General features: G+C 39.3%; 2 protein-coding genes across 4 annotated transcripts; both read right to left on the bottom strand.

Moving 5' to 3' along the window:
• Positions 1–6,730: 6,730 nt before the first annotated feature.
• sub1b (SUB1 regulator of transcription b) lies at positions 6,731–12,410 on the bottom strand. 2 transcript variants are annotated; one of them, XM_026187928.1, is made up of 5 exons: positions 12,289–12,410; positions 10,165–10,234; positions 7,934–8,053; positions 7,572–7,680; positions 6,731–7,424 (listed from the first exon to the last, which is right to left on the bottom strand). In XM_026187928.1, exons 2-5 carry the CDS (start codon positions 10,231–10,233, stop codon positions 7,345–7,347), a joined length of 378 nt encoding a protein of 125 aa, XP_026043713.1. In that variant the 5' UTR covers position 10,234; positions 12,289–12,410; the 3' UTR covers positions 6,731–7,344. The 2 variants fall into 2 exon arrangements, with proteins under 2 accessions (XP_026043713.1, XP_026043712.1); XM_026187927.1 differs by having other exon boundaries at positions 10,165–10,237; positions 12,289–12,408.
• Positions 12,411–13,148: 738 nt separating this feature from the next.
• Positions 13,149–14,850, bottom strand: uqcc3 (ubiquinol-cytochrome c reductase complex assembly factor 3). Of its 2 annotated transcripts, none has more exons than XM_026187930.1 (2): positions 14,603–14,850; positions 13,149–13,493 (listed from the first exon to the last, which is right to left on the bottom strand). In XM_026187930.1, exons 1-2 carry the CDS (start codon positions 14,717–14,719, stop codon positions 13,344–13,346), a joined length of 267 nt encoding a protein of 88 aa, XP_026043715.1. In that variant the 5' UTR covers positions 14,720–14,850; the 3' UTR covers positions 13,149–13,343. The 2 variants fall into 2 exon arrangements, with proteins under 2 accessions (XP_026043715.1, XP_026043716.1); XM_026187931.1 differs by having other exon boundaries at positions 13,149–13,472.
• Positions 14,851–17,293: the final 2,443 nt, after the last annotated feature.

Here is a 17,293-nt window from a genome sequence, read left to right as displayed (position 1 = left end):
GTAGTGGACAGCAATTTCCACAAAAAAAGTGCAAAGTTTGCAAGTCCACCTCATTTAAATAAAGAAAAACAGATGTTATCATCTAGACCTGTGAAGATAAATTAATGACAAACCTTCAGTTATGGATGTTATTACAACCACAAGACTTAAACAGTCGGCTCCACTGCTTTTGTTAATGAATCATTCGTTGGTAGCACGTCTGAATATTTAGTTTATGCCACCTGCATGCGATCATCAATAGTGCAATATTACTTCTTAAGAAATACCCTGACACTACAATCTTTATATCATTTATTCTACAGAACTATTAAGTTAGAATATAATCTGTGGTGTTTCCAGTATGAAAAAATACACAAAAGGTAACTTACCATTTGACTCCACTGACAAAAATAAATGCCCAACATCAAGTTTGGCTTCACAGACCTAAAATAAAATAAAATAGAAATATGTGTTATAATTATATTGTTGTTACCATATACACATATAAACAATGTTATTTTTGTTACAACACAGGGAATGCAGTTAAATTAAAAGCTAAATCATGCAACAAAATAAAAATAAAAATAAATCAGAAACAACCCAAGGGACTTCTGCAGTATATCATGCCAAAAATCAGTGTCTCTGATGCCAATTATTTTATCACTACAGTGTCCATACTACAGTAGTATGGACACAATCTGGTCATACTGATCACAAGAGTTCAAAAATAAGTCCAAATGGAGCTGTTGTTAAGCATTAAGTATTTCAGGGAAAGAAATAACTGCACAATATCATTACTGCAAGGAATAAACACACTGGAGGATATCTGACAAAAACTAATATAATGCTGGTTTGTGGACCATATTTTGTCTCAATCCTCAGTGCACTCTCACAGCTTAGTATGCAGCAGTTAATAACAACTTCAGTGATTACATAGGGGTAAACAGATGACAACAAGCATAGGAGTCCTGCCAAAAAGATCTTTTTGAACCCAGTCAGTTATTGGAAATATTGCCAAAATGAACTTCCACCAAAATACAACAGCCTGTGAACTTCAAAGGAATGCTGAGTTAGCTTGCTAATACCGCAACAGTGGTTGAATGTGCAAATTAGAAAATGTCCAACTAAAGCGAGCATGTCGTTAACCGCCAATTCCCCATGATGCACCTCGACAGCAGTCACGTGAATCAGTTTTGAACCCTGCTGAGCTCAACTTCCCCACATTGTCAAGTTGCTGATTTAGCTGGACATGAGTTTGCAAGTTAGCTTTTTTTTGGTGTAATTGGGACGTTTTAAACTTGTATGTGCTATAACAACAACTTCAGTAATCTATTGTCAAACTGATATAAAATAATATGTTACAATAACAAAAATCTAGAATTACATTTTACTAACATGACCTGTTAAGAGGTGTGCCGTGCCATTCCCAAATCGTAAGAACTTACCTGTGCTGGATTAATCTTTTAGCTCTTTGCATTTGTATCAGACAGTGTTTGACTGTGACACTTTCTCTGTCAAATAGCATCAATATTATTGAGCCTAATTACTGTGGAGCTGTATTCTTTTCGCTGTGACTGACGGTCCTACGGTCGGTAAATATACGTCCTTGTGTGTCGTAGGTTGCTGATGTGGCAGAGACCAGAGGCAGCGCTGTTGATGAAGCCACCTGAAGAATGATGGCCTTCATGGAGTCAATGGATTGGTCAATGAGCTGTGGTTTGATGCATTACTTTTTCTTTTAAATTGTATCACATTGACTTGTTAATTTTCACTATTTGTTGTGTACTGTGGACATTTTTGTTAACATGGAAACAAAAAAATGTGTCATATTACAAAGAAGCACAGCGTTTCAAAATTGTGTATGAATCAGTCTCAATACAAAGATAAACTGACTTTGTTGTACAGGTGAGTTCAATTCTAGCTTACTTGTATCACTTTAGGCTGTTTTAAATCTTGGAGAATGGGTACCTCTGATAAAACTGAAATGCAAGATTTGGTGTTTGTAGTCTAAACCAAGTTGAACTCATGAGGAAGCTCATGAAATTCTATACTGATGGTGTGAAAAACTTGGGGTTTTTCTTGGGGGGGGGGGGGGGGGGGGGGGTTCTTTTGGGGTCCTCAGACTGAGGACAAAAATGGCTGCGTCCCAGGTGGGTAACCCAAGTAGACCATAAATATGAGCTCTGCTACTCCCCATTCGGGCCCCACATGTGCGTGTTGGCTGGGCTAGCTTTGCATGTGACAATGTTATTTATTAAATAAATGTGTGCGCCAGTTTTTAGCAAGCAAGCATTTTATTTATGTAGCACTTTCAGAACAACTCCCAGCTGAACAGAGTGCTGTACACTTGGCATGCCAGAAATGACACATTGAATAAGTTAAAAAATAAAAATAAAATAAAGATAAAAAAGTAAATAAAATAAGATGATAATTAAAATGACATTTAAAATAATCTAATTAGCACAAATAGCAAAAAAATAAAATAGTATAAAATGATAAGTAGAATTACATTTAAAACAATAATTTTTTACCAAAAGAAGGTAAAAACAAGGAAAACTGTGACTCTTATCGCCCAATCTCTATCTTAAATGTGGATTATAAATTATTTACATCCATAATCACAAGACGCTTAGAGCTGTTTCTCCCAGATGGTGGATGAAGACCAGACAGGGTTCATTAAGGGGTGACAGACACAAGATAATATACGACGCACATTGCATATAATTAACGAAGTTAATAAAGAGAAAATCCCAACAGCCTTAGTGAGCTTAGATGCTGAAAAGGCCTTTGATAGAGTCTCTTGGATATTTCTTTTTGCTGTTTTGAAAAGAATGGGCTTTAACAGTATCTTCATCGAGTGTATACAATCCTTGTACCACAGGCCATTGGCTAGAGTGAAAATAAATGGGGACCTGACAGACAGTTTTGAGCTCTTCAGAGGAACCAGGCAGGGTTGCTGCCTGAGTCCAGCCCTTTTTGCTCTGTATATCGAGCCTTTGGCTCAGTATATATGGAAAAGTGCAGACTTAAAAGGGGTTTTAGTTTCTAAAATTGAACAACGAATAGGTCTCTTTGCTGATGGTATAATTATATACCTACAGGATCCTGACATGACCTTTCCTCGGTTGATTAAAGCATTAAAATATTTTGGCAAAAATTCAGGGTATAAACTAAATATCGTAAAGACTCAAGTACTTTGTCTGAATTATTTCCCCAAAGATTCAATTCAAAACGAAAATAAATTAAAATGGGACTCAAATAAGATCAAATATTTAGGTGTCTATCTATCTAACTAGTGAAATAAGTTCACTATACGAGGCAAATTATGTAAAGATTAGTAATACAATCCAAAAAGATTTGATTAAATTGGCTCCACTTGTCATGGACCTCAGCTCAAGAATAGAGGTAATAAAAATGAATGTGCTTCCTCGACTACTGTATCTGTTCACTTCATTGCCAGTCCATATACCAGATGCACAATTTGGTAGATGGTATAAATTAGTTAGTAGATTTATTTGGAAAGGGACAAAGCCAAGAATAAGATTTAAAATACTCCAATTAAGAAAAGAAAAAGGAGGACTTGCCCTCCCGAGTTTCAAGGAATATTTCTATGCAGCCCAGCTGAGATATATTGTTTACTGGTGTTCATCGGATTACACCTCAAAATGGAAGCATATCGAGATAAATTATTGCTCGGAATATATGAACGCAAATCTCATTACTGAATTCACTATTAAACTCTGGTGGATTATAGTGAAGACATATAGAATTATAGAAGACTGTAAATTGCTGATTTGGCCTGCATATTCTCGAAAATTCCAAAGTGGACAATGGGATAGTTCATGTTTAAAATGGGTCAATAAAGGAATTACAGCAATGTAATGAATCTACAGAGACAGTTCAGACTGGATAAATCTGATTTATTTAGGTATTTTCAATTAAGACATTTTTACAATACAGAAATTAGGAAGAAGTTCTTGAGAGAAGGAAGCCATATAATAGAAATAATAACAGGTGCGTATAAAAATCCTCCATCAAGAATTTTATCGAAATTATATAACGGCCTGCAAAATTTGAATAGGAATGAAACATTATATATCAAACAAAAGTGGGAATCGGAATTACATCTTGAGTTGTCAGAGGGTGACTGGCGATGTCTCCCACAGCATAATCCCACCAGCTCTAGACGATGGAGAGAATATGGCTGGAAAAATGTGATTAGGTTCTTTATTACTCCTTATATCAAAAGCAACCAGCTGAAAACACCCCAGCGATGCTGGAGATTATGTGGAGACTGGGACGCCAATCATTCTCGTGCTTTGGAAGTGTAAAAATATCAAACCTTACTGGGAAAGCATTGCAGTAACAATGAAGAAAGTGCTGGGGTATGACGTGCCGTGTGAGGCACAAATAATGTATTTTGGAATATGGGAAAATGTAACAAAGCAGGACCATTACTTGTTTAAAATTATGTTGTTGTCAAGCAAAAAGGTAATAACAAAAAACTGGCTGAAAAGTGACCCCTTAAAATTGGAAGAATGGACTGATGTAATCGAGGACATGTATATAATGGAGAAAATGACCCACACTTTGAGACTGAAATCTGACAAACACCGAAAACAGTGGACAAAATGGATAGCCTGTAAGACTCACCCAGCCCCATAAGGCAGGGACCTCTCCTCGTTGTTGTTTTTCTCTTCCACAGATTAGGTGTCCTTTATTCCTTTTAGTTTGTTTCTTTTGTGTTCCTTTTTCATATTTTTGTTTGCATGTACTATAAAATTGGAAAAAGTACAAAATAAAAAGGAAAAAAAAAAAAAAAACCCAATAAAATCAGGGTCAGACTGTGTCTTACGCCAAGGAGTAAAAGTGGGTTTTAAGACGCGTTTTAAAAGTGGACAGTGACGGGGCCTCTCTAATGTGCTGAGGCAGGTTGATACATTTACATTTTATTGATAGGCCACTAAAACCAGAGTTATGATGAAAAATATATTCGATGCTTTTTTCTGAATACTATCGTCACGTTTAGTGTGGGAAGACGTAAAATCATCATATTCAAAGGACAGCGCAAAACAGGAAAAAACAAAACAAAAAAACACCATTCTATCCTATTGGTGGAAAAATGTACCACGTCGACCAATCAAAAGATGATATGGCAACATGTGGGGTTGGGTTGTTTAGGTAGAGTGGAAGGTTTTGGGAGTGATGGCAGCGAGCGAGAGAGAGAGCCGACAGTGCGTTTTAAGACGTGAGAGATTTGTGACGTTTAGTGTGTTAGTGGGACGTGTTGTGTAGTCTACGTGAACATGTTTGTGATTTTTACAGTAAGAAAATGTCACTTTGTCCTACTCTGAAGCTCCTTAGACTAAGTTGACCTGGATGACTGAGAACCCTCACAGACATATTTGTCCTACTCCGTTTTTTGTGTGATTTCAGATCAATTGTGTTAATGCAGAATGTCAATGAAAAACATCACTGTAAGGTGAGACATGTGAGATTGTGCTGAAAAGACTGAAAGAAAAAGGCGAGGCAAATAGTTTTTATAGGTGAAAATCTTACCTGGACCCCACAGGCTCAACCCAATAAATCACGAAAAATGAAGTTTACAATTTTGTGTTCACAGTGCAGCATTCTGGGATTTTGTTTTAATGTAAGCATGTGACACTTTATTATTATATAATTATTGCTTCTTTTTTTTAAAGTGTGAAATATACACTTGTGTTTGTAAGTGAACCATCCTGTGTAGCTTCCTTGAACTTATACTTACTGGGCTACATACTTATTATACCAGCTATACAGAACATAAATCAAAGTTCACATATTTTATGTAACAAATGTTTAATTATTTGGACTAAAGTAAATAATTAAGTTATAGACTACATTTATATGAAACATGTGCTTACTTATCTCCCTGGTGGGCTGCTCCGTTATGTTCTCTGTCAACATAATCACTGCTTCAGTGATGTGGACATCAGGCTGTGGAGCGGACCAATCAGTGACACTGCTCTTCCTTAGCTTAGTTTCACTGTGTTGGCATGTGTTTGACATCACTGCTGAAAAATGAAGCCGTTGCCAATCAAGCATCATTGCATTGGCAGTTAATCTGATGATACTTCTACATTCATTATTTCATTAATGATCACATCTCCAACAGCAGACTGAAATGCAGCCTGTTTTTGTTTTACAGATGGTTGTAGACAGTTGAACCTCCTTCCTCACCTCTTCTGTACAAACCAACATGTCAAACCTGGATTCATAACTCCAGACAACCCATACCTCACCCTTTCCATCGGTGTCCCTTCCTCAGCAGCCAGCCTTGCACCCTTGATGAGGCTTCAGTTTAATGTCAGGAGCCTTCTGCCTGTGAAGCTTCTCAGTCAACCAGGAGCTTGGAAAGAAAAGCGTCTGGACTTCTTTTGAAGAGTTTCCCCTCTCATCTGAGAAGTTTCTTCAGTTCCCTGCTGGACATCTTTCAGTTTCTTAAAGACGTGACTTTCAAATACTGATTTATCTGCTGATAGTTTTTAAACCTACCACTTCGTCTTTTATAATATGGCAAGTTTTCCGATCATCGCCTTGTTGGTGCAAAAACACTATTTCATACCACTCAAACCAGTATGGCATTTTTCACTGATTCAGCTAAAGTAATGGTACAGATGTGTTTTTGTGAATGCCTGTTAGTAACCTAAAGATACCATCTCAAACTGGTTCTTTGCTGAGTTGTTACGTGTAGACACAACAGTGGTCGATCTCAAGGTTGGTGGTTTTTATAGGTCGGTGTTACGCTGCTTAACATAAACAAGATCTTCTGAAAATGGACAGATACAAGGACTGAAGTGAAAATGCAGTAAGTGTCCAAAGAAAAAGATGGCACCCTCAGAAAGCCTGCAGAACTCAAGACCAATTTAAACAATTACAACAAAGTGTGAAACAGGACTGAGACTTGGCTCAAGACTTTTGCACAGCACTGTGAAACACAACAAGCCAGGCTGGGTTTCAGAGATGAGACCTACCAGCTGCACATGAAAAAGAAACACATGAAGAGTTCGATCCACGTGATCAGTTCTGAACACGATCTTACACATTGACTGAAACATTAAGCTAGTCTTTGTTTTTATTCTACAATACAAAAACATGACTGTATTGGTGTACCCTACCCATAACCACATACTCTCCGCCCACACCGTTACTACCATAGCTGAAAAACAGGTTTCACACACACAAACCCAGAATATGCAGACAACTACATATATATAAACTACAAATTAAACAAACCCGTTAGAAAACAATCCCAGGCTTTTTTCTTCTTTTTACAAAAGCCAACATATTCAGTTAGTTCAACAGATTCAACACTGGAAGGAATGCTTATATTCTCTTAATGGCATCATCAATTTCCGAGATTTGGTCCTTCAGTTGGTTCCACTGTTCGGGATTCAAGGAGATACCTAAAGAAAATGAAAACCGCGTTTAAAGCAAAAGACAGTAAAAACATCAATAAGCCAGTCGTAGCGTACTTCTTCAGATAAGCGTGTCCGTCATCTTTACCACTGACCCTAATCATGAAAACACCGCTGCTTCACTCTGGTAACTACCTTTTTTCCCCGGTTTCATCTCTCCATCTTGGTTCATCCAGTACTCTCTGATGTCGATGAGGACTTTACCCTTGAAGTCTCTGACACTGACATACCTCATCTTTCCAATCTGCAAGAAGTAAAGTGACTGTCATGTTTTCATCTTCCTGGGTTTGTTTATCCAAAATATCCTAAAATTATTTTTACTATTCAAAGTTAATTTTCCCAAGGTTTAGAAACATATACATAAGATGCTCATATTTGGGGCTTACATCTAAAAGAAGTCAATAATAAAGGGGGAATAAAAATAATAAAGACAATAATAATAATAAAATATATTTTTTCAACCTCAAAAATACAAAGCTAGTACACGTGGCACCCACCTGGAACATGTTGTCATCACCGTTACTGCTGCCCTTGGACGAGCCCCCGGGCTTGGAGCTCTCTCCACTCTTTGCTTTCTTGGCTGGTTTCTCCGGGGCACTTGGCTTCTTTCTCTTTGCCTTCAAAACAAATACTTTGAGCAACTTATCACAACTTAGCAGCTCTATTACTGAAAGGCACATTTGATTTATGGTCCAGAAAAGGACAGGAAAACCAGTCAGCCAATGTGATGATTTCACTGGGAAGGTTTCAAACGAGGTGATGCCAGACTAAAGTGTGAGCACTCATGAACAGGTCCACCCAGGGCTGTGTGTTTGTTAGCTTATAGCACTGATGCTACAAAGGTTGTTAGTTTTATAGCACAGACCAAAACGCTGTAGCACGGGCATGAAATGTGGTGTTTGTTTTTTTTACCTGTTAAACCCTGAGAGTCATTTCTGGGGCTCCTGCTCCAAAATGAATCGAGTGTTTCTGTACAATTACAAACTCTGTGTAAACGATCTTGGTATTAAACATAAAGTAAACAGTTGTGAGAGTTCATCAGACATGAACATTACAGCAGGTGCTGCAGTGTAAAAGTCACTGAGGATGGAACAGAAAGATAAGATTTTTTTATTTGCCTAAAAATGCCTAACAAAGACAATACACTGCAGAAAATCATGAACCAACATATGGACGTTATCTATGCTGCAGAGGTGAAACAGGTCAAAGTTACAGAGGTTTTAGGTTTTTAAGTGATGACCAGACGTTCTACAATTTGGCACATCTTAGACTCTGTGAGAGTTGGAATTTCTTAGGTATTGAACACAGAAATGATTTAACTTTATTTACATGCCTAAAACAGTTTGTGCTTTCATTGTTTTTGAAGAGTTACCTGCACACATACATAATGTTTTTGCACAGTGAAATCAGTCTCTGCCACCTTAAATTCTCTGGAGCAGTAACTTTGCTTCCCATTTGTTTACATGCTCTTTTATTTGTTTGTTTTAGCTGTTTGGTGGTTGCAGAAATGTTTGTATGAGCTTTTAGCAGAGATCCCAGCGTTTCTGTGGAAACCACACGTGCACCTCCAGCTCTGAGGTCCTTACACTGGCTGCCTGTCCGTCAGAGGATAGACTTTAAAGTTCTGATGCTGGTCTATAAAGCTCTGAATGGTTTAGGACCAAAATACATCAATGACCTCCTGACCCAGTATGAACTATCCAGATCCCTCAGGTCATCTGGATCCGGTCTTTTATCAGTTCCCAGAGTCAGAACCAGACACGGAGAAGCTGCATTCAGCTTTTATGCTCCTTATATCTGGAACAAACTCCCAGAAAACCTCAGATCAGCTGAAACACTCAGTTTATTTAAATCCAGGTTGAAGACTCACCTGTTCTCAGCTGCATTTGAATAAAGCACCAAATCCACACTTTAAGCTTAAATTTCAAAACTTACATTTAACTACTGATTTTATCTACTGTTCTGATTTTATCTGTTTTGATTTTATATACTGTTGTTTGTTTGTTTGTTAGTTAGTTAGTTTATTTGCTTGTTTTATTCAATTTTAAATCATGCTTTTTATTTGTTCTTGTTTCTAATGTCTCTGTAAAGCACTTTGAATCACCTTGTTGTTGAATTGTGCTATACAAATAAACTTGCCTTGCCTTACGTAACAGACCTGGCGTTGCGGTCCATGAAACCGCTGGTAACGGGGGCGTTGGAGTTCAAGACGTTTTCATTATCTGTCTTAAATATCTTGCTTCCCATGACATAACGATGGTCTGATTCACTCAGATTTGCTGCTTCTCCGTAGTACTGACTTGCTCCAATCCGCCTGCACATACATGCTGCCAGGGGACTGGCAGCAAACGCAAAGGAACTGCGGGAGTTGCCGTAGAATTGAAGGCTAATTACAAGCTACCATGTCTTAGCAGAAAAACAAAGCGGCTTGCAAAGGTGTTGCATGAGTGCTATGTACGTAAAACACTTTATTGCACAGACAGCTGCTTTTCATCGCAGGTGTGACAGCCCTGGGTTTACCCATTCCTAGCTGAGGTTGTCACTTAAGCATCAAGATTTTTACCTTTTTGTCATAAAGGTCGAGAAGTTTACCAATCTAATCTTTTGTATTCATTTAACCACATGTGCTTTGTGCCTTTGACGACAGTAAAAGTCACATACATTTACTAATGTATGTGACTGCTAATTTCAAGACATAAGACACAACAATCAGAGTTACAGTACAAACCTTTGTCTCCACTTCACTGTCGGAGTCACTTCCAGATGTGGAGGACAGCACTTCCTTTGATTTGGGCATTCTTCTGAAACAGGGATTTAAAATATCCAGTATTAATATTTAACTTAACACCCTGAGGCAACATGGAACGTGTTTTAAAGTGATCTTAAACTATAACAATAACTCACACAGTGAGCACTAGTGCTGTTCGATATAACGATATATATCAGATGACGATATAAAAACATCTATCGTTTCATTTTACGCTATCATTTGTTTCGTGGTGTCGCAAAATAAACTGTTTACAGTAATATTTTTTTCATGGTTCTGATGGTCACTGTAGTTATTAATTTCTTAAAGTTCTCTCTTTGTCTTATATTTAATATAACCACACTACGGACGGACAAGCACCTGTTTTTATGCGTTGTCGTTAGCAACAACGACAGTAACACCATGGCCTGTCCGCATGTTTATGTTCCACATAAACCTTTCACAATAAAGCTCGAGATCCTGTTGAGACTTTTCAAAATAAACTGAATCACGTGAAAGAGCAGATTATTTATGGATGAGAAGCAAAAAAAGACGCCAGGTGCTAAAAAATAAACCTTAGACTCAAACGTTAGAACAGGCTTTTCCCCGCAGCACGCCGTGTAATAAATACGCACAAAGAAACGGCGCCGTTACAACTTATGTCTAAAAATGTGTAGTTTCATGCATCGGTTAAAACACTCTACTCCAGCTACACGACGCCCAGCTGGAAACACTTCACACAAGTCAAGCTGCCTGAGATTCACAGAATTTACAGAAAATGTTAAATTTTTGTGATTTATATCGTTATCGGGACAATAGATGTCTTGTATCAGGATATGAGATTTTGGTCATATCGCACAGCCCTAGTGAGCACACTGAAAACGTTAAAACAAGCTCTGCCTCGCCTTTACAGCCAGTATGGAAATGAAGGACACATGTGACCCAGAATCAATGAAAACGTGCCAGGCTTCAATATACCTGGGCACGCACCACAGTAGTTTAGCCATAAGAGGAGGCTCTTTAGCACACTACAATGTTCTTTGGAAACAAAGTCTAACATCCTGTGGGAAAGGAAAACCAATCTAAAAATCCAATCTTCAATTTAAATTGTTCTTTGTAAAAAACAAAGAACAGGATCTATGTTTTACATATTTTAAATACGTTTTTTCCCCTGCAGTTGCAATAAGTTGTTGTTTATACTGTGGGTGTGGAAGCTGCCACAGATGAACAGTCATTCCTAATATACTTCATGCGTAAAGTGCAGCGTAGCATGTGTGCGGTCACAAAAATACAAATCATGCAGATTTCAGCTGAGAATGTTGTTTTCACCCTTTGATCACAACACAACGTGGAGAGCAGAAGACTTGCACTGCACAACTACATGTGAAACCTTTAAGCTGCCAGTGCCTGCTCCTTACTGTAGGGCTGAAGCTTACAAGGCTAACACAAGGCTGCCATCTCCGAGTCTGAACAAAAGCCTCTGCTGGTGTGTTCTCAAAAAGCATGAAGCCAAACGCCGATGTGTTACAGGGACACACGCATGTGTACTGCTGTTGTCCAAATTTCAACCCGAGGCTAGTGTAAATGCTTTCTGTGGCCCTTGAATGCAACCGAAGCATGCACTGAAAACAGCAGCCAGGATATATTTTAAAGACCGTAATAAGAACCAGAGGACGGTGCCCTCTCACTGTGACGAATATCTGGGTCCAGTTCTTATACTGCGGCTTCATTTGGCCTTCGCACGTAACCTGCAGAGTAACATGAAAGGTTACAGCGGCGCTTGTAGAGCCACAAACGGCATCGACGCACATTTTTGCGTTTGCCTTCAGACACTCCGGAAAATCTAGATCAGAATCCAGCCTGCTTATGAAACTGGCCTACGGCCGAGCAGCCGTCTGCACCGGCCTCCTCGGACCCGCTAGCTAACAAGCTAAACGTTATCTGAAGCGCGTGGCTGCAGTTAGCCGAGCAGGCTCACGCGCTGTGTCGCATGCTTCAGCTGCGTCGTGCAGCAGTGTCTATATCGCACCAAACGGCTCCTCTGTACAAACAACAGTCGACAAACACGCGTTTTCAACATTTTCTATTCTAACGGCTCATGCTTACATTATCTGACGGAGCGCCTGGATCTCTTGACAGGAAGCGGAAAGCTAACCGATTTTTCCAACGCGAGAATGTTTTCGAGGGCGCGCATCTTCCTCTTCTTCACTCGGGGTCCTCACTGCAAACTCCTGTAGGGTGAGCGCACAGCGCCGCCTGCTGTACAAAAGGCGCCCGTCGTGTATTTTAACCCACGAAAAGCACAAAAGCAGCACCTTCACAGGGACTTCAGTGCACATGCGACCTATTTCCAGTTTCAGCTTCTTGGTTTTGGTAAAGAAACCGGACTTTAAACATGACCTTAAAACAAACTGTTCATCAGGATGTTTGGCTGACACAGATAACAGTTTGTTTTAAGATATATTGCTCCACTGATGATCCATTTCTTTTATTTGGCTGTTAGTTTAAATTGAACAAAGACTGTTTGGACCAGCACCCTTTCTGCCCCCCCTAAAGGTGATCATGAATGGAATTTTTAAAAAGGATACACAAAGTTTCACATTAATCTTGTCATTAAAAAACAAAACAACACAAATTTAATAAATAATCTGGAGAATTTAGGGGCTGAGTCCTGAGGTCACGCTGTCCCGTGTCACCCTCTGCAGTAAGGTTCACTGCTGTCTTTCATTAATGCAGCTCTGTGGCACAGAGGAATCACATACTGCAGGTTTCTTTCTGTGAGTGTGTATCTGAGCTGTCATGGGCAACCATCCACATTCAGCTGACCCGTGGAAGGGAAGACATGCAAACCCCACACAGAAAGGCCCAGGGCTGGACTGATCGCTGTGAGGTGGCAGTGCTAACCACACATGTCAACGTGTACCTGCTTATCACAGCAATCATAAAGCTTGAATAAGACAGATGAGTTGGACGTTGTTTGGAGAGTTTAATAAACAATTTTAACATTTACCTCAATTGTTTTCATGTGCAATGACAACAGAGTATCACACAACGGCTCCTCTGTACCACAAAGGATTGTCTGTCTTTATCTGCACAGGTTGCAGCCTGCATGTATGCAGGGTAAAGGCTTTGCAAGCAGGTCTCAGAACCACACAGTCCGTCTACTTTGAAGGTCCCAGTCCTCTCGCAAGATTCTCGCTGGTTTCAGCAGCATCCTTTAGAGCTTGCATCACCAGAGCGTTCCTCTGCCTCGTCTCTTCCATTCTCAACGGGTTTGACTCGGGCAGATTCTGATGGGCAGGAGGAAACACCTGTCACAAATTACTCCATTTAAATACATTCATGTCTCAGGTAAATTCGATTTGTATAACAAACCTCACCTTGTAAACAGAGCAGGAGGATTTGATATTCCAAGATTTTTCTCTGAGTCCTTGTATTGATGCTTTGATTATTACTCCTTATATTATCATTTTTCTCTCATAGATACATTTGAAAACTCTGCTGAGAAAGTAGCCAGAAATGCACAGGAGCACAGTTATGCCTGATTCAACATCATAACCAGAAACCCCTTTAAAGCATACAGTGTAACCTGATGTGCACCTCCTGAAATGTAACTGCACCTTGCGAGTACTGGGATTGGCTAGTTCAGTATACTGTCCTGTGCATGTCAGGCTACTTTCTCACTGTTTTTTTGTTGTTGTTGTTGTTTTTGTTTGGGGGGGGTTGAATTTATCAGTGAGAGACTAACAATCATCACCTCAGTATAAAGAATTATAATTACAGTGCAAATCTAAGATCTCACAAATGGATTTAAATTCCTGGCAGGAGAGCGCTGAAATAAATGTGAGGGAATCTACACAGGTGAGGAAACAGCAGGGGAAAGGTCCAGCGTTTTTTCCCCAGGCGTATAAAACCGAGGTAAAGTGAGCTGTCAGTATGAGGAAATTCAGATCCTGGACCCTTGACACACAACATTTCCCGTGGATTGCTCTTCTGGGACACCTGCACTACATCTGCACTGAGTACCAATGACTGCAGGTGTGTAATCAGCAGAAGGAGAAGAGGACATACGACCGTAAAACTCAGTGTAGGAGCGCAAGAACATGTAAGCGGCTGATACGGGGCGGCGGTGGTTCACAGATGACGGCGGTCACATACAGTTCGCTTACCTACTACACAACAAGGAAGTTAAAGATCTGGTCCCGCTACGTCAGTATTACAATCTTCCAGAAATACACGTGACTGCAATCGTTCACTTTAATGATGCTGACGGTAAATAAAATGTTTTTATTTTAACCAGACACATCATTGTTATTTATGACCTACAGTTTCTCTGTCTTTGATAAAGTTTGGAAAGACTACATGTTAACATCGACATGTGTGAAAAAGCGACCTAAGCGCAATGAAACTTGTGAATCACCTTGATCATCTCTCTCCGCCTCTCCTCTCCGGGAGATATCACAGACCACATCCCATAGCCGACCCCCAGCGCCCCGACCATGATCGCAGAGGTCAGCATGGTCCGCATGCCACTCATGCTGAAGGGAGCCTGTCACCGTATCTGTCTGATATCGCGATCAGATTGTCCGCTGAAGCTCACCTTCTACATTCGGCTTGGTGTGTTGGATAACGTCGAGGAGCAGCAGTGCAGGATGGGAAAGCTTCTTCTTCTTCTTTCGTTTTAACGGCAGCCTGCATCCAGCAAAGTTGCACTACTGCCATCTCCCGGGCTTTACTGCGACATCGTCTCCTAAATCCTCTTGATGAATCCGGTATTTCTGAAAAACGAAACATCTTTCCCTTCATCATGACTTAACTGATCAGCCACACTTTCAAACATGTACGGCGCATTTCTGCCCTCACCATCTGCTTTGTTTGACATACTTCGTGCAGCTGGTAACACATGTTCAGTCGTTTCCATGGCATTACACCAATTACATAAACCAGTGAGATGTTTCTCCATCCCAAAGGGTCCCATTCAGAAAACAACCACCTGTTCTTGTTCTCTTTATCATCATCGCCTCCCTCCTACTCATTCCTCTGTTTCTGCTTTAACTGTACTTTGTTGTCTCTACCAATGTCTCCCTTTTACTTCATTATCCCACGCCATTTTCTGTAGATTTACACATCTGCATATCAATATCTACTTTTTTAATAGTTTCCTTAGCCAACCTATCTGTTCTTTCATTACTCAAAATAACTACATGAGCAGGAGTCCACATTGTTACTATACTTCTGTTTTGTACACATAATCTATGACAAGCAGAAAGAACTTCATACAGAATCTTCTGGTGATTACTTGTACTTTATTTTCAGTGCGTACCATTGGTGACAATGAATCAATACATATTATTCATTTTGAAATTCTACTATTTTCCACCCATTCTGAAGCCAGTAATATGGCACATAACAGAAAATAACGCTGGGCTTACTACACGTCCTTGAGGAGTTCCATTTTCTATTTTACGTGGCTCTGAAACACGTGATCCTATTTTAACTATTTCTTGACTCTAAATATCTTACTAACCTCTCATTCATCATCCATCAGTTTACACATATTGGAAGTCAAAGCAATGGGTCTATAATTTCCAGGATCACTATGGTCTTTCCAAGGTTTCTTTATTGGGATAATTATTGCTTCTTTTCATCTATGTGGGAGACACCCTACTTTCCATATCATAACATTAACAATTTATTTAACTCTACATCACATAAATGTTTTAACATAACATAACGTCTTTCCCTGGAGCACTATCCCAGAGTGCTTTTCATTTCTCCAGAAGGGACAGTTCATTATATAGTCAGTACTCCCTTTCCTTCTCAAAGCTTCAAGATTTCTTCCTTTAGTTCTCTCTCGTTTATCCTCATCTGATATTTCTCCCACTATCTATTTTAACAAAGGTACTTGCTAATAAAACCAGCTTTTTACTTATCAGTTACAGCTACTTGATTATTCTTATCAACTATTGGATAACTCCATTCTCTTTTGTCTCCCCCATTTTCCTGATCATCCCCCAAACTTTTGTATTCCAGAAATCTCTCCAATATGTTCTCTCTGTTCTTCTTATTGTACTCAACACTCAAATAGAATAGAATAGAATAGAATTCAACTTTATTGTCATTGCACATGCACAGGTACAGGGCAACGAAATTACAGGTTCAAATGATTTTGAACCTGTAAAAGCTTTGTTTCACACAAACTATTACACTTCCTGTCTTCATGCGTGCTCAATCATCCAGGTAAGTAAATCTCCAAAAGTTGATACTGTTCATTATGCATATTCTCATGACCATTGATCAACAACCACTGATCAATGGTCATGAGAATTTGCATAATTATGATGAAGGAACTGCCCTCCCAGCCCATTGTTCCTTCACTGGCCTGGTTTCAGTCATTATGCAAATGTCCTGTTTATAAGATTGAAACCTGCAGTCAGCTGAGACTGAAGATGTCACCTGATGATGACGAAACGTTTCTCCCACAAAACACTACGTCCAGATGAACAGAATCAACCTTTGGAGTACTACATTTCCCCCAATTCACCTTCCCAAACACCCACTTTCCTTCTAATGTTTCAGGAATTTGACCCATCCTTACTTTACTGACTACAGTACAATGATCTCTATCAAATCACTTATTTCTTACTTGCCACTCACATAATGGAGCCAAAAAGCGAGATACAAATGTTAGATCTAATACCGAGTCCTTACCTGAACTAATATCAATTCTTGTTTTTTTCCCATCATTCAGACATACACGATTTTTATCATCCAGAAATTCCTCTAACACTTAACCATTATAGTCTGTTTGCTCACTCCCTCATAACAAATGATGTGCAGTCAAATCTCCACACCATATAATATTGCCTTTCATTTCCTCCAGCTCACTTAACTCGAGCTTTTTACAAGGATTGTTAAATTAATAACCATAATTACCATCCCTCCTATCCAAACCTCAGTTCCTACATACTCCAAATCCCCTTCCTTTTCAGTCAGTCTATATGGAATACCTTCCTTAATCAATTCAACCACATTTCCTGTGTATAAATTATGTCAGCTTTTTCTGTCTGATCGTATATAAACTGTTTAAAATCCTGACCGTTTGACAAGA

The sequence above is a fragment of the Astatotilapia calliptera genome, chromosome 12 (genome assembly GCF_900246225.1).
Source record: "Astatotilapia calliptera chromosome 12, fAstCal1.2, whole genome shotgun sequence".
Lineage (NCBI taxonomy): Eukaryota > Metazoa > Chordata > Actinopteri > Cichliformes > Cichlidae > Astatotilapia > Astatotilapia calliptera.
This window is presented reverse-complemented; position numbering and strand designations above follow the sequence as displayed.